The sequence below is a fragment of the Pteronotus mesoamericanus genome, unplaced genomic scaffold, assembly GCF_021234165.1.
Source record: "Pteronotus mesoamericanus isolate MK-2021 breed Mesoamerican mustached bat unplaced genomic scaffold, CSHL_Meso_final contig_101, whole genome shotgun sequence".
Taxonomy (NCBI): domain Eukaryota; kingdom Metazoa; phylum Chordata; class Mammalia; order Chiroptera; family Mormoopidae; genus Pteronotus; species Pteronotus mesoamericanus.
Window position 1 is genome coordinate 11,668,466 of NW_026555001.1, and position 24,139 is coordinate 11,692,604.

General features: G+C 40.7%; 1 protein-coding gene across 1 annotated transcript; it reads left to right on the forward strand.

Annotated features, from left to right (window-relative positions):
• Positions 1-574: 574 nt before the first annotated feature.
• On the forward strand, positions 575-23,905 carry NLRC4 (NLR family CARD domain containing 4). The gene is made up of 8 exons (XM_054565683.1): positions 575-704; positions 1,402-1,662; positions 2,475-4,469; positions 9,451-9,543; positions 11,752-11,922; positions 14,174-14,266; positions 14,808-14,975; positions 23,610-23,905. Exons 1-8 carry the CDS (start codon positions 575-577, stop codon positions 23,903-23,905), a joined length of 3,207 nt encoding a protein of 1,068 aa, XP_054421658.1.
• The last annotated feature ends 234 nt before the right edge of the window (positions 23,906-24,139 follow it).

Genomic DNA, 24,139 nt, shown 5'->3' on the forward strand with positions numbered 1-24,139 from the left:
GTAGTCTTGCAAAGGCTAGTCTTATAACCTTGCGGAGGTCTCTAGGCCTCCCTGAGGTGACATTTCTTCTGCTGTAAAATGAAGATTGTGACTGGATCCAGACTTAGAAGTTATTTCCATACAAAGGATATAGAAGCCAGAGAACAGATGAGAGCTCAGAGGGCGAGAGATGAGACCGGCTGACCAGATATAGGCAGGGATGTGGGAACATTCCCGCTGAGGTTAGTAGCAGAGATTTGTGACAGAGAGAAAGGCAAGCTGGGGTGTCATCCTCCGGGTTGGAGTATCTGATGGTGCATTTTAGACCAGAGAGGTGCCCAGACTGGTGTGGTCCAGTGGATTGAGCGCTGGCCTGTGAACCAGAGAGGCCTCAGGTCCTTTGGGAGGAGCATATCCACTTGGATGAGTCCAGAAAGATTTGAAAACCAGAAGCAGCCTAGCCCAGGAAGAAAACTAGTGCAGGCGGTGTCTCAGAGTGAAAAACCAGGGAGATATTCCACAGAGCTGTCATGGACTGCCTGGGTACAGTGTGCTTGGTGTCTGAGAGGCAGAACTTGGAGAGCCAGGCACTGACATGCCACAGCTTCTCCAGGGACTACAAGAGGTGCGAGCACTTGACGTGGATACAGACCATTGTTTTGCAACGATACCCTTCAGAAAAGACAAAATCCTACGGGAGATAAAATATGCTACGCCTCTGAGTGGTAACAGCTGAATAATGCCTAAAAATAGTGGCTAATATGTGTTCAGCTATTACTTTGTATGAGATACCACACATGAATTCTCATAACAACTTCATAAGTTAAATACTGTTCTTAACACTATTGTACGGATAAAGAACCAGTGCTGTTCTGGAGCTGGTTCTTACTGTTTTGTGAGATCTCATTGTTGGATTTTTGTGACTTTTGTTACCCAGTTGACACACATTATTGTATAAAAAATACAATATGCACTTGAAAGCCATGGCGAGAGTATTTATAACATGGAGACTGGTAAGTGCTACAAATTAGGCCCTTTACCCCCAGAGAGCCAGCGTGTTCAGCATTTAGCAGCACAGCACTGAAGCTGCCTCAAAGAGGCTTAGCAACTTGCCAAGGCTACAAAGATGGTACCAACAGGCAGATCCTAGGCCGGTCTCTTCACTGGGGACCCTCTTCTATTGGAGAATAAGATTGTTCACCTTACTTTATTACCAAAGAAAAAAACATCATGCTCACCAAGGGATTAAGGATACGGGGCTTTGCAGAGCTTTTCTTGAGGGCCTGGAAATCAAGCATTTGCCATCTCCATAACTCAAGATGGCTTTAAAGGAAAAAAATTCATGACCTTAATGCTCTCACACCATGACATACATATTTTATGTAAGTGAATAAATATGTATATATTTCCTCATCTCCTCAGTGAATTTCATTAAGGACAACAGGCAAGCCCTCATTCAAAGGATGGGAATGACTGTTATAAAGCAAGTTGTAGATGAGCTCTTTGCATGGAATGTTCTGAATTTTGAAGAAGTGAAAGTCATTTGCTGTGAGAAGGTCGAGCAGGACGCTGCAAGAAGGATCATTGACATGATTTTGAAGAAGGGTTCAGAAGCCTGTAACCTGTTTCTTAAATCCCTTGAAAAATGGAACTATCCTCTGTTTCAGGACTTGAATGGACAAAGTAAGTATCTGTTTGCTTGTATCTGCTCCACAAATAGACTAAACCATGATGAAGGTCCATAACGCCCAGGACAGGGCCTCTGCTCTCCTCCTCCTTCATTTCACTGGGATGTGGACTTTGTCCCTGGTAAGGAGAAGCGCAGGCACCGTCAGGAGAAAACTCCCATTAGATGTCTTGATGGTGAAGCCAATAGGTAACTCCAGGGTCAGGGAATGATTTAGATGAGCCTCGCCTCAGAATCAACCTGGACAATGAAGGCACCTAACAAGCCCATGCAGTCGTGGTTCTTAACATTCCTTAGTCTGATGAGGGGCCCGGCCGACTGCCTACTCTGTGATCCAAGCACTGCGGTTCAGAGAGGCTGACTGGCTACAGCAGCATGGTTCTGCTTTTCATGAAACATTCATGAGTTGTTAATTCTTTAAATGGTTAATTATTTCATCATAGATTTTAATCCAAGTTAAGGTTTAATTTGCTGCAAGTTGCCCCTAACCATCATTCTCAGCCATCTCCCCATTATTCTCATGCACTTTTCTTAACCAAAACCCAGGCTCCTCCCATCCCCAATCAGCAGCTCCAAGATTTAGTGGTGGAAAGGAGGAAGCAGCAGGCAAAAGGGGAGAAAGGGTAAATGGTGACAGGGAAAAACAGGAGTAAATATTTGGAACCCCTTTTGTTAGGGAGAACTGGGGAAGGAACTTAAAATCAGCAATGGGAGATTCTCAGCATCACTCCCCATTCATTGTCCTGAGGTCTAGGGTCTGGGGAGACACAGAACTGGGTCCTCTTTAATCTTACCTCTTCTCTAACAGGTCTTTTTCATCAGGTGTCAGAGGAAGACTTAGATGATCTGGCTCAGGATTTAAAAGGTTTATACCTTTCCCCGTCTTTTCTGAACTTCTATCCCCTGGGTGAAGATATTGACATTATTTTTAACTTAAAGAGAACCTTCACAGAACCTGTCCTATGGAGGAAGGACCAACACCATCGCCGCCTGGAGCAGCTGACCCTGAGCGGACTGCTGGACACTCTTCAGAGCCCCTGCATCATTGAAGGGGAATCAGGCAAAGGGAAGTCCACGCTGCTGCAGCGAATCACCACGCTCTGGGCCTCTGGAGAGTGCAGGGCTCTTACCAAGTTCAAATTAGTCTTCTTTCTCCGTCTGAGCAGGGCCCAGGGTGGACTCTTTGAAACCCTGTGTGACCAGCTCGTGGATATACCGGACACAATCGGAAAGCAGACTTTCATGGCCATGCTGCTGAAGTTGCGCCAGAGGGTTCTTTTTCTCCTCGACGGCTACAATGAATTCAAGGCCCAGAACTGCCCAGAAATTGAAGCCCTGATAAAGGAAAACCACCGCTTCAAGAATATGGTCATAGTCACCACCACCACGGAGTGCCTGCGGCACGTCAGGCAGTTCGGTGCCGTGATTGCTGAGGTCGGGGACATGACGGAGGAGAGTGCTCAGGCTCTCATCCGGGAGGTGCTCATAACGGAGCTTGCGGAAGGCCTGGTGCTCCAAATTCAGAAATCCAGGTGCTTGAGGAATCTGACGAAGACCCCACTCTTTGTGGTCATCGCTTGTGCAATCCAGATGGGAGAAAGTGAGTTCCACTTGCACACGCAAACAACGCTGTTCTGTACCTTCTATGACCTGCTGATACATAAAAACAGGCACAGATGTCGAAGGGTAATGGCAAATGACTTCACTCGGAGCCTGAACCACTGTGGAGACCTAGCTCTGGAGGGCGTGTTCAACCGCAGGTTTGATTTTGAACCAAAGGACGTGTCCGGTGTGAACGAGGATATCCTACTGACAACTGGACTCCTCTGCAAATACACAGCTCAACGGTTCAAGCCAATGTATAAATTCTTTCATAATTCGTTCCAGGAGTACGTAGCAGGACGCAGACTCAGCAGTTTATTGGTGTCTCAGGAGCCAGAGGAGGTGACCAAGGGGAACAGTCATTTGCAGAAAATGGTTTTCATTTCAGACATTACATCCAAGTATAGCAACCTGCTCCTGTACACATGCGGATCGTCTGCAGAAGCGGCCAGAACTGTTCTGAGACACCTTGCAGCTGTGTATCAACATGGCAGCCTCCTAGGGCTTTCCATCACTAAGAGGCCTCTCTGGAGACAGGAATCTATACAAAATGTGAAAAACACTACTGTGCAAGAAATTCAGAAAGCCATAAACATCAATTCCTTTACAGAGTGTGGTGTCAATTTATTTCATGAGAGTATATCCAAATCAGAGCTGAGTGAAGAATTTGAAGCTTTCTTTCGTGGTAAAAGCTTATATATCAACTCAGAGAACATCCCTGATTACTTATTTGACTTCTTTGAACACTTGCCTAATTGTGCAAGTGCTCTGGACTTCATTAAACTGGACTTCTATGGGGGAGCCACGACTTTGTGGGACAAGACCACAGAGGACACGAGCAGCACCCACAAGGAAGAGTCCTCTGGCACCTACATTCCCAAAAGGGCTGTGTCTTTGTTCTTCAACTGGAAGCAGGAATTCAAGGCCCTGGAGGTCACACTCCGGGATTTCAGCAAGTTGAATAGGCAAGATATCAAATATCTGGGAAAGATATTCAGCTCTGCTACAAGCCTCAGACTGTCCATTAAGAGATGTGCTGGTATGGCTGGAAGCCTCAGTTTGGTCCTCAGCACCTGTAAGAACATTCACTCCCTCGTAGTGGAAGCCAGTCCCCTCACCCTAGAAGACGAGCAGCACATCACTTCTGTGACAAACCTGAAAACCTTGAGTATACACAGCCTACAGACTCAACGGCTGCCGGGTATTGTAAACGTCAGCAGTTGAAGCTATAACTGAACCTGACTAAGTACCATGGAATATTAGATATCACATAGTTTTGCTTTAAATTTTCTAATAGTATCTACCAGGTGTCAGGACTTGGGAGAGAGAGGGGAGGCCTGGAGGGGTATCCATGTCGAGGGAAGGCTGTCAGATTGGAAGACTGTAGGGAGGGTTTCCAGAGCTGAAGCTATATAGTTTGAATAGCTACATAGTTTATATAGCAAAGTGTGTATTTGCCCGTGTATATAGTATTCATAACTATAAACCTACTTTCACCCCACCCTGTATAGTTGGGCCCATCTTCAGTGAACTTTCCCCTCTCTCAGCACCTCCATCTCTACCCAGCATCCACTGCTTCCCTGCCAGGGCTCCCCACCACCCACCCCCACCCCGCCCTGTCAAGTCTGGGAGGAAATCCAGTCTGTAAACTGATCACCTGCAGGAGCTAGTGGCTAATCGTGTTATTAGATCCTTACCTAGGAAATTGCACAGCAAACTCAGCCTCGTCCCCACCCCAAGTATTATTCGTTTTGAACAAAGATTTTGGGGACAGATTTTGTTTAACGTGAATTTCAGGCACATACACGCAGGGGCAATCGTTTTGGGTAAAGGGGAGTTTTCCCCAAATCCAAAATAACACTACATATGCATGTCTGCTCTACCTGTGTGGACCAGCCCTGGTCCCGGGAGCAGGGGGTGCAGAGCTATGGCTGGCAGCGGCCTCGCCCCACCTGACTGTGATCTAAGATTAGTTCTCATTCACAAGTGATTTCCCATTGTGCTCTGCCGCACCTGTCACCTCCAGAAGAAATTTCCTGTGATTTAAGAATCTAGGATCTTTTCTACAGATAATTTTTGCAACTTCCTACTCCATGCAGGAGCCGATTCCAGAGTCACCCAGACGTTATTAGACTATCTTCTGTGTCAGGAAGCTCACTGTCGCCTCTTGATAGCTTATTCCTTTGTAACGATCATGCACACTGGTTGCCTGTGGGCTGAATTGGCCTGCATAATGATTAGAATTTTCTTTTTAATGTTTGCCAATATTTTGTTCCTAATTTCTTTTAATTTATTTTTTGAGTAATATATTCACGTGGTCCAAATTATAAAACAATCTACAATGAAAGGTGTCCTTCCCCTCCCATCTGCTATCCATGACTCTGCTTCCTGAAGGGGTTGTTGCCAGCATTTTGAAATGAGGAGGTATCATGTGAAAATACAGGTTTTTCACTTCTCTTGAAAATTGTCAGTTTGATAACTGAGGGCCCACGTCCCCATTTGGTAACTATTTGTTAGAGCCTCATGATCTGCTCCAAAGCTCTCTGGACAAGACACAAAATCCCCATTTAGGCACAGAGCCAACCTGTTCTACTTCTTATAATGACATTCTCTCCCTGGCCCAATTTGACATTTGAGTTTGTAATCAGTGCTCATTCCTTCTTCTGGCTAAAATCCACTTCCCTGTCATTTATATCCAAGGTTGGTCTTTACTTTTGCCCTCCAAGTCTCTTCAGAATCCTTATAGTTCATCCCTTCTTATTTCTGAATAGTATTCCATTGTATGGATGTACCAGTTTATCCAATCACCATTGAAAGATGTGTAGGTTATTTCTAGTTTGGGCAATTATGAATAGAGCTACTATAAACATTCTTCTGCAGGCTTTTGTGTGAAAATAAGCTTCCAGTTAACTTGAGGTTGCAGAGCTATATGACAAATGCCTGTTTAACTTTTAAAGAAACTTTCCAACTATTTTCCAGCTTGTACCATGTTACATTTCCAACAGCAATATATAAGAGCTTTAGTTGCTTTGCATTCTCATGAGCACTTAGTATTCTGTATTTTTCTTTTTTTGTCATTCTACGATAAGGACAAAACAGACAATATTAATGCAGATGAGGATGTGGAACAATCAGAATTCTGTTTGTAGCGGTACCCCATCACAATTGGCTGATAAAGTAGAAAACTTTGCGTGTGATAGATTGCCAACTATATATCCTATTTGGTGAAGAGTCTGTTCAAGATTTCACCTGTCTTTTAGTTAGGTTTTCTGTTTTCTCAATGTTGAGTTTTGAGTGTTTTTAATATATTCTGGGTCCAAGTCCTTTGTCATTCAAATCACAAGTAATTTGAAAATATTTCCTCCTTATTTTTAACTAGTCTTTTCATTGAACAAAAATTTAAATTTTGTTGCAGCCCATTTTTTCTTTTGTTAATAAGCATTATGGTGTCATGCCTAACTCCAGTTCATGAAGATTTTATCTTATCTTTTCATTTTAAAGTTTTATGCTTTACATTTAGACCTGCGATCCATTTTGAGTTAACATTTGTATGAGATGTGAAGTTTATATCAAGGTTTATTTTTCTGGCATATGGATATCCAGTTTTCTACTTATTGAAATGGCTATTCTTTTATGTTTGAATTGTCTTTGCACCTTTTCCCAAAATCATTTGGCTATAATTGTGTGGGTGTATTTCTGGGCTCTATTCTCTATTGATCTATTGTTTGCCAATACCCCTGTCTATCCCTTGCCAATACCACATTGTCTTAGTAGCTGTAGCTTTATAGTTAAGTCGTAAAATTGGGTAGTATGTTTCTCCAACTTTATTCTTCTTTTTCAAAATTATTTTTTATATCATAGTTCCTTTGCCTTCCCATATAAATTTTAGAATCACATTGTTTATATCATCAAAAACTGTTCCTGGGATCTTGGTTGGGATTACATTACATTTATAGACCAAGTTAGAGGGAATTGACATTTATATTATGTTGAATCTTTCAATCCATATGCATGGTTTCTCTTTCAAGTTATTTAGGTTTTCTTTGATTTCTTTTATCATCATTTTGTAGTTTTCATAATGTCAATCCTGTATATATTTTATTAGGTTTATATTTAACTTTTCATTTGTTTGGAGTTATTATAAATGGTATTTAAAAAATTTTGGTAGCAAATTATTATTGTTACTATAGAGCAGTACAATTGATTTTTGTGTGTTGATCTTGTATTCTATATTTTTGCTAAACTCACTTGATCTAGGAGGGTTTTTTCTTTTTGGTATAAATTTTTTATCATAAACATAAACAATCATGTTTCCTCCAAAAGGAACAGTTTTGTGTCCTCCTTTACAGTTTGTATTTCCTTTATTTCACTTCCTTTCCTTATTGCACTGATAGGACTTGCTGTGCAATAGTGAACGTGAAAGGTGAGGATGAACATCCTGCCTTGTCCCTGAGGTTAGGGAGAAAGCACTCAGACATTCACCGTTAAGTACAATGTTAACTGTAGTTTTCCGTAGAAGCCTTTTATCAAATTGAGCACGTTTCCTTCTATTCCTAGGTTACTGATAATTTTTACCAAGAACAAATGTTAGATTTTGTCAAATTTTTTTCTGCATCCATTTATATGATCATGTAGTTTTTCTTCTTTAGGCTGTTAATATAGTGAATTACATGGATTTATTTCCAAATATTGAAATATCCCTATGTTCTCTGTATGAAGCCAATTTGGTGGTAGTATGATATTCTTTTTATATATGGCTGGATTCCTTGGTAAGATTTTATTGAAGATTTTTGCTCCTATACTCATGAGTGATACTGTGTATTGATTTGAAATTTCCTTTTGTTTTATTCTCTTGGTCTGGGTTTCCTACTGGCAAATGGAGCTTCATAAAATAAGTTGGGAATAAAATAAGTTTCCCTTCTACTTCTTTTTTAAATTTTATGTATTTATTTTTATTTTTAACATTTTTAAAAGATTTTATTTACTTATTTGAGAGAGAGGGGAAGGGAAGGAGAAAGAGAGAGAAACATCAATATGTGGTTGCCTCTCGTGTGCCCTCTCCTGGGGACCCGGTTTGTAACCCAGGCATATGCCCTGACTGGGAATCAAACCAGTGATCTTTTGGTTCTCAGGCTGGCACTCAATCCACTGAGCCACATCAGCCAGGGTTGGTTTTTTCTTTTCTTTCTTTTTAACATTTTTTAACTGTATTTTTCATTACCATCTATTCCTCTCTTTCTATTTTCTAAAAGTCATTTATAGAATTGGTGTTATTTCTTCTTTGATTATTTGATAGAATTTGCAAGTTAAACAATTTCTTTTTTAGAAAATTATGAACTACAATTCAATTTTCTTAATAGCTTTATAGGACTATTTGAGTTACCTATGTCATGTTGGGTAAGTTTTAGTAGTTTGTGGTTTTCAAGAATTTGGGCAATTTTATCTATGCTGTCAAATTTATGTGTGTAGATTTGTTTATATTAATCTCTAACCTTTTAACATCTGCAGTCTTTGGGGTGATATCTTCTCTTTCATTACTGATATTGGTGATGTGTTCTTCCTCCTTTTTTGCCAGTCTTGCTAGAAATTTATCACTATTATTGATCTTTTCAAAGACGTAACTTTTTTAAAGTGATTTTTTTCCTACTGTTTATCTGTTTGCAATTTTTATTGATTTCTGCCCTGATCTTTCTTAACTTCTCCCTTCTTCTTACATTGGGTTTATTTTGCTCTTCTTTCTCTAGTTTCTTAAGTAGTAAGCTTAAGTTATTGGTCTGATACTTTTCCTTATTTCTAATATGAGTTCAATACTATGTCTCTCCCTCTGAGTAGTATGTTAGTTGCAGACTTTGATATTATATTTTTATTCTGTACTTTTCAAGTCAAATTTTCCTTGAGACTTCCTATTTGATGCATGCTTATTTAGAAGTGTGTTGTTTCATTTCCAAGTGTTTAGAGATTTCCCTGTCACCTTTCTGTTATTTTTTTCCTGTCTGGTTCCATTATGTTTGGAGAAAATGCCTTTAACTAAGGAAGATGCCCATTCCTGACCCCAAACCATACATTTTCATATCAATTTCATGAGCATTTCTTGCACATGGTGACAATTAAAATATTTTAATTGGTAATAGAGATTTAGTAAATGACAGCTGAACACAGTCCAGTTTCTTCTCTTTTGGCAGGTGGCCTGACGGACAGCTTGGGTAATTTGAAGAACCTCAGGAGGCTTATACTGGATGACATTAAGATGAATGAGGAAGATGCTATAAAACTAGGTTAGATTTTTTCTAATTTTTTTTATTAATATAAGTTTGTTAATAAGAACAGTTAACTCAAGGCTCTTTGACACTGGTTGTGTCTATTCAAGGCAAGGATGCTTTTATGCATTTGTGACTACACTGGTTTTCCTAGAGGTTTTCTCCATTCCCATTCCAAACCTTCAGCATCATTTTATGTAAATTGTACATCACTACATTTTAACCCTTTTGAGAACAGAAATCATGTTTTTTTCTTTCTGGCTGATTAACTCTGCTTGTATTTAAAGCATAGAAACAAAGAAAATGTTTAAACTGTGCTCTCATAGTTAAGTAAAACTTCATAAATTATTGGCTATATTTATATTTATATTTTATATTTAAAATATATAAGCAATATTAAAAAGTTTAAATTGTGGTTTTATAATTAAATAAAACATCAAAAATGGAATGGAACAAGAATAAATGTGGATCAAGAACACTTCAAAAACATAAGCAGAACACATTGATTTGCCTTCCTGACAGGGAGGTTTCCTGTTGAGGCTGTTTTTCAACAGCTTTTTTGGAGAGGAAAATCTTTTTTTTCCTCTTTATTTTATTGGCTCTTTCCCTGCCCTGTTTGAGACCTCCGTTAAATGCTCCTCAGCCTTGTTCTTTTTTATTCTGTTTGTCTAAAAACAACCCTGCCCTATCATTAAAACATGACTGACCTTTTTTTCATTATATAGCCTACCTGAGAACAATCAAATCAAGTCAGTGTTCAGCAAACATTTTTTTTCATGCCTACGAGTCACAAAGAATACCAGAGCTTGAAGGAGCCTAAGAGCACCTAGTTTAACTTTCTCATTTTATTGCCACTGGAACCTAGAACAGTTTATTGACTTGCTCAAGTTCTCACCTATTGGTAGAAAGGGTGCAAAAACACCTACCTGAGAAAATCTGGTTCTGTTATTAGAGAATCAAAGTCTGGACTTGAATAAACCAGTCTAAATTTACTGTTCACAAAGCCCTGGCTGGTGTGGCTCAGTGGACCGAGTGCTGGCCTATGAACCAAAAGGTTCAACTCTCAGTCAGTGCACATGCCTGGGTTGCTGACCAGGGTCCCCAATTGGGGGTGTGCGAGAGGCAACCAATCAATGTATCTCTCACACATCAATGCTCCTCTCCTTTTCTTTTTCCCTCCCTTCCTCTCTCTAAAAATTCAAAAATAAATAAATAAATAAATTTACTGTTCATCAAAGAGTTGCTATGCAACAGGTTAGACACTATATCAGGCCCTTTTACATACTTCTCACTGAATCCTCACAAGAGGCCTAGTACATAGGTACAATTATCCCTAAAGCCACAGCGAAAAGGTTGGATAACTTGCCCACATTTACACATCAGTAAGTAGAGAATCCAGGAATCAAACTGACTGCAGAGCTCATGTTCACAACCGCTAAGCTATGTGTACTCCCAAGACAACAATTAATATTCACTTACTTTGAGCCAGGCATCATGCTAAATATATTACATACATAGTCAGCAACCTTCTCAAAGCTCTGCAAGGTAGCTATTATAAAAACCATATATTTCTTTCCCCTAGATTAGAGTGCCACCAAAATAAAGAATTCTTTTAATGACGCAAAGGTATGCCCGATCAGCCCAAGGGACATTTTAGAACGTTTTCAATTGTACTGTCGATAAAAGATGCAGCTTCCTCCTGGTTGAGCATGCTGCTCCGGACGCAGTCTTCGCCGTGAAGCTCCAGGCAGGCCCCTATCATGCAATCACAAGCACGGCCCTTCGGAGGCTGTGAACGGCTACCCTAGAATCACACCAAGGAACTGAAGCCCCCAGCCTGCACCTCTGAATTCAGCCTCCACCCCTTCTAAGATTTTTGAGGGGTTTAAAGAGAGAGCACTTACTTGGAAGACTTAATTCTCTGAAAAAATGTATGGTAAAGGTATCCATTGATACCTATTAAAATACTACACATTTACTATGGTTTTTCTCATGCTACAAAGAGAATGACCGCCACATAAGTGATCTTTCTATGGTCCGGGAGACTGGAAAGTGATAGTTGAAAGAAAAAACTACTCTCTTAGGCTTTTAATAAGGCAAGGTCTCTACAGAAAGAGCATGAAGGGCTCTCTGCAATTGTTCATTGTTTCAGTTTTAGCCCATTAATCTGTGGTTAAATCAACTTAACTAGGTATCCTAACGCATTTCCTTTCCATCTTTTTGCAGCGGAAGGTCTGACAAATCTGAAGAATATGTGTTTACTTCATTTGACCCATTTGTCCGACATTGGGGAGGGAATGGATTACATAGTAAAGTCTTTGTCAGCTGAACCCTGTGACCTTGAAGAAATCCAATTAGTCTCCTGCTGCCTGTCGGCAAATGCTGTGAAAACCCTAGGTAACCATTGCTGCGTTAACTGAGAACAGTGTAGGAGAACATGTGATACTTCTACAGTAATGCATGCTAAGTCTCTTGTCAAGCAAAAATTTAATTTTTAGAAAAACTGGAAAAGATGATGAAGACTTCTAGGTAATATCTAGTCTGTTTTTGATGATATTCTGCATGATTAGAATGAAAATGTTGGATAATAGAGAACTTCAGGATAATGAAGATGTTACAGTTTTTAGAATGTGAAGAGGTAGAAAATAAGAAGTTAGGTGCTTGAAACTTGGCACATGTCCTGTTATACGATAACTGCTTAAAAATATTTGGATGAATGGATAAATAAATGAGAAGGAGAGAGAGAGAGATTTCCTCAAATGTTCTTTCTCAGGCCTTCCAATTCTTACCCGTTGCCCTGTTAAGACAGAGGTAACGTGCATTAATATAGTTGAGCCCTTTGAATTCCGAAAATGTGTGCATACCAAGTATGAAAAAAAAAAAAAAAAACCCTTTGCAGATTACTGGATAAACTGGATATGTTCAATTCAGATGTTTTGTAAATTTAGATTTTGGGGGGAAATGGTATAACCCTTTTCAAAACAGAATATAAAACTGCTGGGAGTCTGTAAGAATTACTGATATTATTTATATGCTAACATGAACCAAAAGCTAGAGAACCCCATGATTAGAAGAGGCAAGAGAGCACGGGGAGCGTGCGAATGACGAGCGCATTTCTTTACTTCTCTACCTGCCACTGGGAAGAGACGGCTTGACAACTAACAATAGCAACTGTCCCCGTTTTAAGAGGAGTTCTTTAGGTTTTTATTTTAAAGCACCAAACTGCAGAAGATATTTACTCTAAGGAAAAGATTCATAAGATTGATAAAAAATAATAATAGCTAATATTATAATAAGAGTATATATTTATACAAAACTTGACTAATTTTTTTAAAGGAAATTTTTCTAATCAGTCTTTTAAAAAAACAATTTATTCATTTTTAGAGAGAGGGAGGGAGAGAAACATCAATGTGCGATCAGTTGCCTCTGGGGCAACACACACCCATCTGGGGACCTGGCCTGCAACCCAGGCATGTGCCCTGACCGGAAACTGAACCAGCAACCTTTTGGTTTGCAGGACAATACCCAACCACTGAGCCACATCAGCTGGGTCTCTAATCAGTCTTGATAGGAAAAACTTCAAGTAGATTAAGCAACCATGATAAATACAGGTGTCCCCACTATCAGAAAGTAGAACATTTCTATGAAACCTTTCATGAATTAAGTGGGCATTAAGCAAATAAGCAATTACCATTAATTTTTATGGAAAATTTTTGAGCGTTCCTAGTCCCCCAAAATAACCTCCCTTAGGCTTTTCTTATACCTTAGGACACACTTGCTAACAGATGCACAATAAATCAAGATAAAGCACAGATGCTCACAGATGCAGCTCAAAGCTCTGGCAGCAAAATGTTGATCAGCTGAGTGGAGATCCCAGGAAGGAGCTGGGGGGGGGGCCTCTCTGGCTGCCTCTATAAGGCTCCCTGCAAAACAAACACTGAACGCTATTTTTGCTTTTCGCCTTTTTTTGTAAAAGTGAAATCCTCTTTGGATTTCTTGCAGTTAGTGAAAATAGGTACTAATAATGTAGGTCTTTTTGTAACAATAAAGCGGCATACTGAACTTTGGAAAAGAGGTGAATATCTATATCTGTAGTGAAGAAAAAGAACTAAGCAGTTCAAAGCTAGAGTAATGGCATTTTATACTTAATGTCCTTATTTATTAACATCCTAACTATAACATTAACACAATCATCTAAACCATGGTGACAAAGAACAGCTCCTGTCATCTGATTTTTGTTCCTTTGTTTCTCTTGAATAATTAGAACATTTAAGAATTGGGGGCAACCTCACAGTTTATCTAGCTCGACTTCTTCATTCTCAAGATTGAAGACTCTGAGGCTTAGAGAAGCGGAGTGCTTTCCTATAGTGACACAATTATATTTCATGCTGCTTTAGGCTTTATGTGAGCTGAAGTTTATTAGTCAGAACTTAAGACCTCGAAATATCTGTCCATTTGGTCAGTCATGGGAGTTGGGGGTTAAGCCTATCCAGATACTTTTGCGAAAAATCAATCAGATCAAATCAGATAATGATTTGTATGCTATCAACAAAGAAGACGAGGGCTCAGGATTCTTATAAGGATATTTAAAAATGCATATATAGTTCCCTGATAGTCTTTTTATTTTGAGTTAACATTTTTTTTCCAGCTCAGAATCTTCACAATTTGGCCAAACTGAGCATTCTTGATTTATCTGAAAATCACCTGGAAAAGGATGGAAATGAAGCTCTACATGAACTGAGTAAGAATGACAACTTGGCCTCATTATATGTACCTTAAGAGAAGTCCTGTAGCCCTTTCTTAACCTGTACATAAGGAACACATGCCCACGGCACCTGAGCAACGTGAGTTTTCACATGCTCACTGCACCTGAGGCCCCACCTGCTTGCTTCCTTCCAGGGAACTAGTGTCTGGGAGTAGGTGCTGTTTAAGACAAACGTGCTTAAGGAGTTAGTAATAAGATTTTTGAGGTATGACAACAATACTGTGCTTATGTTAGAAAAAAATTAATACTTACTGTCTGAGATTTGATTTAATAATGGCAAGATTGTCCATGATTTGGTGTTTGTGGGAAGTTGGCTTATGCAGTTTCATTATACTATCCTGCCTAATGTTTGTATATTCTTGAACTCTTTCCATAAAATACTAACCAAAAGACAAGTTGATTCTCATTGCACATTGAGTAGGCTGCAAAGAGAAAGACCATTTCTCTCCCATATGTCTTCATCCTTCCTACATTTTGTGATGGATCCAATTCTTGAACTGGTCTCTGGTCCTTCAAGTTGACAGGCTGCACGTCTTGGAACAGCTAACTGTGCTGAGGCTGCCCTGGTGGAGTGATGTCCGAGTCTGCCTGACCAAACTGTTGGAACAGCTGGAGAGGGCCCCACAACTCGTCAAACTTGGACTGAAAAACTGGAGACTCACAGATGCTGAGATTAGAATTCTAGGTAGGTACATGCACAGTACCGAGAGAAGAGAAGCTGGTCCTAACAAAGCTCTTAAGTCTTTCTCTTTTATTCTTCCTTGCCTCCCTCTATCCCCACCCCCCTTCCTTCCCTGCTTTTATTTTTTTACCCCCTCTTTCATTATACAAACATATTTTTAAATTTTACTTTATTGATTATGCTATACAGTTGTCCCAATTTCCCCCTCTGCCCCTACCACTCAGCACCCGCACCCCCTCAGGCAGTCCCCCCACCTTTGTTCATGTCCATGGGTCATGTATGCCAGTTCTTTGGCTACTCCATTGCCTATAATCTGCTTTAGGTTCCTGTGGCTATTCTGCCTCTACCTATTTGTACTTCTTAATGCCCTCACCTCTTCACCCATTTCCCCGTGCCCCCTCCCATCTGGCAACCCTCAAAATGCTCTACGTACCCATGATTCTGTCTCTGTTCTTCTTGTTTGCTTAGCTTTTTAGATTCAATTGTTAATAGGTATGTATTTATTGCCATTTTATTGTTCATAGTGTTGATCTTCTTTTTCTTAAATCAGTCCCTTTAACATGTCATATAATAATGGTTTGGTGACGACAAACTCCTTTAGTTTTTTCTTGTCTAAGAAGCTCTTTATCTGCCCTTTGATTTTAAATGATAGCTTTGCTGAGTAGAGCAATCTTGGCTATAGGTCCCTGCTTTTCATGACTTTGAATATTTCTTGCCAGTCCCTTCCAGCCTGCAAACTTTCTTTTGAGAAATCAGCTGACAGCCTTATGGGAATTCCCCTGTAGGTAACTAACTGATTTTCTCTTGCTGCTTTTAAGATTCTCTCTTTATCTTTAACCTTTGGCATTTTAATTATGATGTGTCTTGGAATGGGCCTCTTTGCATCCATCTTGTTTGGGGCTTTTTCATCTTTTCTGACTAAACCTCTGACTAAACCCATTAAACACTAATTTCCCACCTGCTTCTCTTTTAAAACCTTCTATCAGAGATGCGTTTGTCTCAAAGTCCTCAGGCCACCCAAGGTGCTTCAAGTTCTAGATCTTTCCCTCCCTTAATTCCTAACTCCACTTCCACATCCTCTACCGCTCTCTTACCCGTCAAATCATATCATCCTGGGTGTCATTCTTCAGGCCCCTCCTCTGTTCTGCATGATATTGGAGGCAGGTGGCTTCTGTGACAGACTAATTAGTTAACTAATAAATAATCCCTCTCTGGTAACCTCATACCTTAAGTGAGCTGGAAAGGATACATCTTTTCAACGAGGCTATTGGGGAGTGTGTAGAATTAGAATTACATGTGAGGGAGGCATTTTCAGGTAGAAACCTTTAAGCATCTTTCAGAACTTTAAATAGGTAGTTACCTAATCTGCCTACTTGTGAGGCTGGTCTTTGAGATCAGAGAGGGAGATAGTGTGTTTAATGAAATAAGAACTGAGCTAGGTGGGAATTTGCCATTTGACTTTAATTGTCTAGTGCCCTATTGCCTCTATATGTAAATAATAAAAATAAGCATAACAGAAGGCAGCTAACTCTGGGAAATTTAGCTGCAACACTGCCCTATACTGCAAGTGAAAAAAAAAAAAAAAAAGGAACTACTCAATAGCAGTAGCTTATTCTCAGTCTTTTAAAAAAGAATTTGTGGGTATATCATTATATCCCTAAAAGAAGGTAACAATATTATGCCTGTGTTATAAAGAAGCAGAGACATAAGAAAGCTATCATATTAAACCAGAGGGGAAGGGATAAGGCAGAAGGGGAAGAGCTGATGAAAGAGGGGAGAGAGTTTAGGTGCTGGCATTGCTCCCTACCTCCTCCCTCCCCCGCAACAGCCATTTCCTGCACTTCCCAGGGATGTAAAAAGCAACCTGCTTGGGCTTGACGCAGGAGCTGATGAGCAAGCATTCTCTGCCTTTGGTTTCTAGCCAGGTGGGGAGGCTGCTGTCGCCCCTCCAGGGCCTCCATCTTTACAAAATGGTCACATGCGCTGCTTAGGCAGACCCGCCCATCCCTTGAACTTGATAGGTGTGTGAATGATCTGTAGCGACTTGAAGGCTCTGAGTCTTAGTTTGCTCATCTGTCAAATGAGGATAGTTATCCTACCATATTATTGGTTGTTGTGCTAATCAGTACCTGAGCTAATGCATGTGAAGTTCAACATTGACCCACTGGATATGCTCAATAAATGGTACTGTGATAATATGCTCTGTGGGCATCAAGGGGAGCCAGACACCAAGGTTATCCTCTACAAAAAGCTTTCTCAGCCTGCAAAATAAAGTACAACCTGCTCACTTTGGATGTGTAAGACCCTTCACAATGGAGTTTCAATTCATCTTCCTCTGTACCTTTTGATGTCTGCCACACCTCCCCACCCACGAAAGGGTCCGTCCTCATGGACCTCCTGCTGCTCCCGGAAAATGCTTTTGTACTCAATCTCTCTGTGGAATGTCCTTCGCCTTCTCCTACCGTCCCTTTAAGACCTAACTTAAATCTGTCTCCTTCTTGATGAAATAGTCTCCCTATGCTTCCTCTTCTGCATCCCCATTGCAATCTAGATATTTGCTTTAAGCCTCTTGTCCAGAGTCTTTGAAACTTTTTTCTTTTGATTATGACCCACACTTAAAAATACATTTTACCTCATGATCTAAAACACACATACATACACATTTTTAAAGTAAAGTTACACTCCACTTTCTATTTGTGCTATCCTCTTTCACCTGAAACAAACACTGAGTGCAACCTATCAAGTTCATTTCCTTTCCCACTGAAGGAGGGGATACCCTGAAGCTAAGAACAAAACACTGCCTTAATCCATATCTTGCCCGGGGTGTCAGCCTAGATACAGGGCTTCTGCCTCCATGGTCACTTCCTGCGTCTGAATTTCTGCTCCCATATGCCTCTTGGTCTATGTCATCTTGCCTCCTGCAGTGGTTCCGTTCCCTATTCTCCAAGTGACTCAGATATGAAAAACAGTAACTTGTCCTTAGTTTCTACAAGGAGGCCCCAGTATAATTACGGGTGTAGCAGATTTACTGAGTGGGTAATTGTGAAAGGTGGAATTACATGATAGTTCCAAATGGCAGATTAGTTCAATTTATTGGTACTTCTACATTCTCAAATAGATGCTTGACCATGTTGGCCAATTCAGGCTCCAGGTGCCTGTTAATTGCCTTGTCCTCTTCCCATCTCCATCTCTTATAGTCCCCCGTAAAACCCTCCTGGCCCCCAGTATCACCAGTCAATTTAGGCAATGACATTTAGTGATGCGTATGTGTGATGAATGCTCTAGTGAAATGAAGAAAGTGTAATGAGAGACAGCCTCTAATTAAAGAAAGACAACCTAATGAGATGCTCTGAGAAAATGAGATGTGGATATGTGAGGTATGAAATTAGATACAATGGTTGGGATGTGCTCTCCTGGAAAAACTCCAAGCCTGGATTGGCCTTATTTTTCCAATTTTTTTGTACCTACAGTTAGGAGACAGGGGAAAGTTACATAATTTGGTGGATAGATACACTGTAAGTTCAGAGTGACAAATTTTAACGAAAATATTTAGACCCAAATGGTAAGAAAATACTATATATCAAAGCTTGTGACATGCAGGGGGGAAAAAAGCAGGACTTGAATAATATTCTCATAGCCTTAAATACTTATATTAAAGATGAAAGGCTGAAAATGAATGTTTCTAAGTTAGGAAGCAGGAAAAACAACAAACCACAAGATAATAAACATAAAAGTATAGGTGTACCTCATTTACTGCACTTTGCTTTATTGAACTTCACAGGTGTTGCATTTTTTACAAATTGAAGGCAACACCCTCCACCAGCAAAAGAGATCATGCTTCCCTTTATTGCACTGGACTGGAACCACCCCTGCAATATCTCCAAGGCGTGCCTGTATACGTCAACGACACAGAAAACAAAAATAAAGATTAATAAAGCTTAATATTGGTTTTTTAAAAAGAGTAACAATGCCCTGGCTGGTGTGGCTCGGTGGACTGAGCGCCAGCCTATGAACAGAAAGCTTGCCAGTTTGATTCCCAGTCAAGGCACATGTCTGGATTGCGGGCCAGGTCCTCCTTTGGGGGAATAGGAGAGGCAAACGACACATTGATGTTTCTCTCCCTCTCTGTCTCCCTCCCTTCCCCTGTCTCTAAAAATAAATAAATAACATCTTAAAATAAGTAAGTAAATAAATAAAAAGAGAAACAAAATAGATAAAAATCAAGTAAGACTGTTCAAGAAAAAAAAGAGTAACATGATTTCACTTATCAAAACGGAGACACAGAACATGCTTGTAGTAACTGAATATTGCCCGAAACTGGAAGCAACTGAGATGTCCTTCAATAGGTGAATGGATGAACAAACTGTGGTATGGCCATACAGTAATTATATCATTCAGTGGTAAAAACAAATGAGCTATTGAGCCATGAAAAGACATAGGGGAGACTTAAATATATATTGCTAAGTGGAAAAAAAAGCAAGTCTAAAAAGGCTACAAAATGTACGATTCAATTTATATGGCATCCTGGATAAAGCAAAACTACTGAGAGAGTAAAAAGCTCAGTAGTTGCCAAGGGTTTAGGAGAAGGGGAGGGAGAGTTTAATAGAGGCAGCTCAGGGTTTTTAGGGCAGTGGAACTTGTCTGTATGATATTATAACTGTGCATACATGACACTATGCACTCGTCAAAACCCACAGAACTTCACAGCACGAAGACTGAACCTTAATGTATATAGAGTAAAAAGATCACTTAGAAAGTCTGGGAAACCCGAGGACAAAATGCAGAAGGCAAAGCAATGTAACTGCTTTACCGACTATGAAGCAATCTCACTGCAGGGGGCATTGGGGAAAGAAATTGACCTAAATAGCTTTGGAAGTGATCTGTAAAAGTAAAGGCGAAAGAAACTGTACATAAGCACTGTACTTCATTTGGTAGTTGATTCCAGCTGGGGTACATGTTAACAATTCTGATACTGCTATACATTGACACTGGAACTGAACAGTGAAGTAAATAGATGGCAGATGGTGGAAGCCAGGTTTCCCAGTGTTGGGATGGGGCTTTATGGCAAGAGGAGGCTAGAATGATTCATGGTAATAAATTAGAACTGGAGACAGGAGTATGAACTCATGTTATGTGTAGCTCAATGTAGATACAGACGGTTACATACATATACATAAATATATATATAGTGTGTGCATACACATGTAGTATAAACAACCCAAATGTCCCTCACTAATGAATGGAGAAACAAAATGTGGTATATCCACACAATAGAGTGTTATTTAGCCATTAAAAGGAATGGCATATTGGAACATGCTTTGACATGGATGAACCTTGAAAATATCATATTAAGTGAACCTAGTTACAAAAGACCACATGTTGTATAATTCTATTTATATGAAATGTCCAACATAGGCAAATTTAGAGTGACAGAATGTAGATTTGTGGTTGCTAAGGTCTGGGGGCTCAGGGGGTTGGGTTTCATTTTGAGAGTAATTAAAATGTCCTGGAGATTTTAATTTGCTTGATTTCTCTGTAGAAGTTGACACTGAGCAGTCACCCCTTTTCTCTTGACTTCTATGCCCCCCGTAGCTACTCCTCGGTCTCCTTTGCAATGGCAATTCCTCTACCCAGATAGTAAATGCTCCCAGTTTCCTTAGAGCTTGGTCCTAGGCCCTCAGAGACTGCCTTCAATCTTAGAGCTTCAACACCATTTTTTACAATTATGACTCACAAAATTTTGTTTCAAGCCTATCAGCAGTCTGGGACTACCAGAAATTGTTACTAGCACGGGGATCTATTTCACCTGTTCTAACAAAACCCCCTTAAAAAAAAAAAAAAGCATTTAATTATTTATTTTCAGAGAGAGGGGAAGGGAGGGAGAAAAAGAAGGAAGCATCGATGTGTGGTTGCCTCTCATGTGCCCTGAACCAGGGACCTGGCCTGCAACCCAGGCAAGTGCCCTGACTGGGAATCAAATCGGTGACCTTTTAGTTTGCAGACTCGCACTCAACCCACTGAGCCACACCAGCCAGGGCTAAAACCCCCTTTTTAAATGGCATCTTTCAATTTAAATGTTACAAGCTGAGTTTCATTACCCAGACTGTTCCCACAAAGAGAGCAATCACATCTGAGCTCCATTACCTGGCTTGTTCTCAAAAAAAGCACCATCACAAGGCCCGACTCCTGGAGGCCCCGTGGTAAATCCTGCACCCGGTCATTCTGCCTTGTGGGTCCTGATGTCACATTTTTATTTTCCAAGGGTTCTTTCTTCTTCAAGTGTACTTACAAAAACAAACAAAAACAAACAAACAAAAAAACCCCCAACCATCTTTATTTTTGTTGGATACCCTGAAAAAAGTTTTTGAAGTTTGCTTTTCGTGTTCCCTTTGTCGTCTCCCTTCTTGGCTTTCAAGTCTGTGCTCCTCGTTGGAGGCTGTTCTCCAATGTCTGGTGTTCAGTACTGTTCTCTGGACATTTTAGAGTAGGGCACAAGTGGATAAGAAGCTTTGCGCCTGAGGGAGAGGTGACTTTCCATCTGGTTAGCTCAGTGTGGGGGACAGGAAAGGGAAATAGCCCTTCCTTTGGATGGCCTTTTCTTGGAGGCAGCTCAGTTTCCCCGGAGAAGGATCCTTCCGTTTTCCTCCTATGGCACGTAAGGCCCCTTGCCAGGGTCCTGGGAACGAAGTGGGGCTGGAAGGCTCGCTGCCTTTGTGAGCTCCCAGGGCACCCTGGCCAGCCACAGCCCCTGGCACCCGTCTTATTGATAATGTTTTCACAATGTATTGTAAGCCCAGGAAGGCAGGGGCCCTGTCTGTCCTTTTCACATACCCCCAGCCTTCAGCTCAATCTGTGGTACGTAGTAAGCAAACATTCAAAAATCTTCGCTGAATGAAAAACTGGAAGGGCTCTCATTCTAGAACTTTGTTTAGTATGCAGGAGCCCTTCAAGGATCAGAATTCTCCTACCCAGAGCATTTGAGATTCTGCCTGGAATCTGGATCAGGCCACTTCCATCCTCCGCAGCCCACGCGCAGCCCACAGCTCTAAATGTCACGGATTCCTTTTCTCTCAGCAGCAGTCTGCTCACCCTGATGACGGACACATTGCAGATGAAGTGAACAAAAAAAAAAAATGCATGCCCTTGGAAGATGGCCTGGGTTACTTGTTCTTGGTTCCTGTGCCTGTACACATTGTAACGGTTATCCAAGAAGTTCTCTGATTAAGTTGGTACCATTCTTAGAACTTAGGAGGTAACCTGTATAAATAGCTCATCTTCTGAGGATGGAATGTTTTAAGTTCCTTTTAGGTGATGAGGTCTGGTCTGCTCATCAAGGAGAAAAGAAGCTGCTCTTTGGGGAGGGAGCCTTACAGACACTAACTGACACCCAGCACTTTGACTGGTGAATGCCATGCTGGGAAGCACACAAAAAAGGCAGTGGCAAAGGCAGGGGCCTGGCTGGGTTGCTCAGTGGGTTAGAGCCTTGTCCCGCCTTGTCCCGATATGTCAAGGTTGCACGTTCAATCTCCGGTCAGGGCGCATACAAGAACCAACCAATGAATGCATAAATGAGGGGAACAACAAATTGATGTTTCTCCCTCTCTTTCTCTCAAATCAGTTTTTAAAAAAAGGCAGAGGCAGAAAACATGAACATGACACGTGAGAGATGGGAGAAAGCTACCTATAAGGAATAAACAAGGGCTCCTTGTGAGGAGGAGGAAGAGAAGGGAAAGTAAGGCCCCATGTGTGAGTTAGGCTGGGCACAGGATGAGCCGGTCTAACAAGAGACCCAACTACACCATGGCTTACAGAAGGTAGAACTTATTCCCCCGCCCTCCAACAGCCCCGAAGCAGGCGCTCCAGGCAGGCGGGGTGCCTTTGCTCTCTGTAGTCTTTCAGACTGAGAAACCTGCTTTTCTTATCCCTCTTTTCCTTAGTGAGTTATCTTTGACTTCATGGTCTTGTCTGGAACACCTTCGCTTTGTAGGAGGTACTTTGGAATGCCTCATTCAGTAAGGAATGGAGGAAATTGCTGAAGGCTCTAGGGAGGGTTAAAAACACACACACCCCCACCCCCACCCTACAAACCGAAATCTTGAGATACTGAATGAGGGTCACTTACTCAAGTATACAGCCAGGGACATTCCATACCCAAGATACAATGGGTAGTGTTTGCTTCTCAGAAGAGGAAATGATGGAAGATTGCTGGAGTTTGACTCCAGCTTTGAAAGCAAGTACTGAGTATTTAACAGCATCTCTCACACCTCAATTTTTAAGCAATCTTCCATTTCCTGGAAGAGTCAGAAAAAGGGAAAAAAATACAATTCATTTACATTAGCAAACTAATATTAGTTTGCTAATGTAAATGAATTATAGTAATTATATTTATATATTTTCATTCATCTTATTCTAAATATTTGTTATGACAATTATAGTTACATTGTTTAATAATAATGACTAAATACTATTTATCAGATTCCCTTATACTTTAGGTATAATTCGTCAATACAGTGGACCAGATTCACAAACACTGCCTTATCTATAGAGAATTTCTAAAGCAAAGCACTGATTCAAATATGGCCATTTCTCTTCATTGTTTTGCTTTCAACTAAAATACTAACTTCTATTTTTCACCAGGTACATTTTTTGCAAAGAACCCTCTGAAAAACTTCCAGCAGCTGGATTTGGCAGGAAATTGTGTGAGCAGTGATGGATGGCTTACCTTCCTGGGTATATTTGAAAATCTTAAGCAATTAGTGTTTTTTGACTTCAGTACTGAAAGATTTTTGCCTGATGCAGCATTAGTCAGAAAACTTGGCCATGTGTTATCTAAGTTAACTTTTTTGCAGGAAGCTAGGCTTGTTGGGTGGCAATTTGATGATGATGATGATGTCAGTGTTATTAAAGGTACTTTTAAACTAGTAACTGATTAAATAAAGGGCCCCCTGAGCCCACCAGTGCTCTGGGGATTCCACTACTCTCAGCCTGGTGATTTAAAAATCTTTGCTCATGTAGTCCAAGGGCCTATGTGGCAATGAATCATACGCCTAAATCATCTGTGTCAACAGCATCTGCCCACCTCGCCCCTTCTCTCGCTTCCCTCCCTTTTGTCATCAGGATGCACGGCACCATCCCTTCCTTAGCAGTCCTCTTGTGTGGGAATCTAC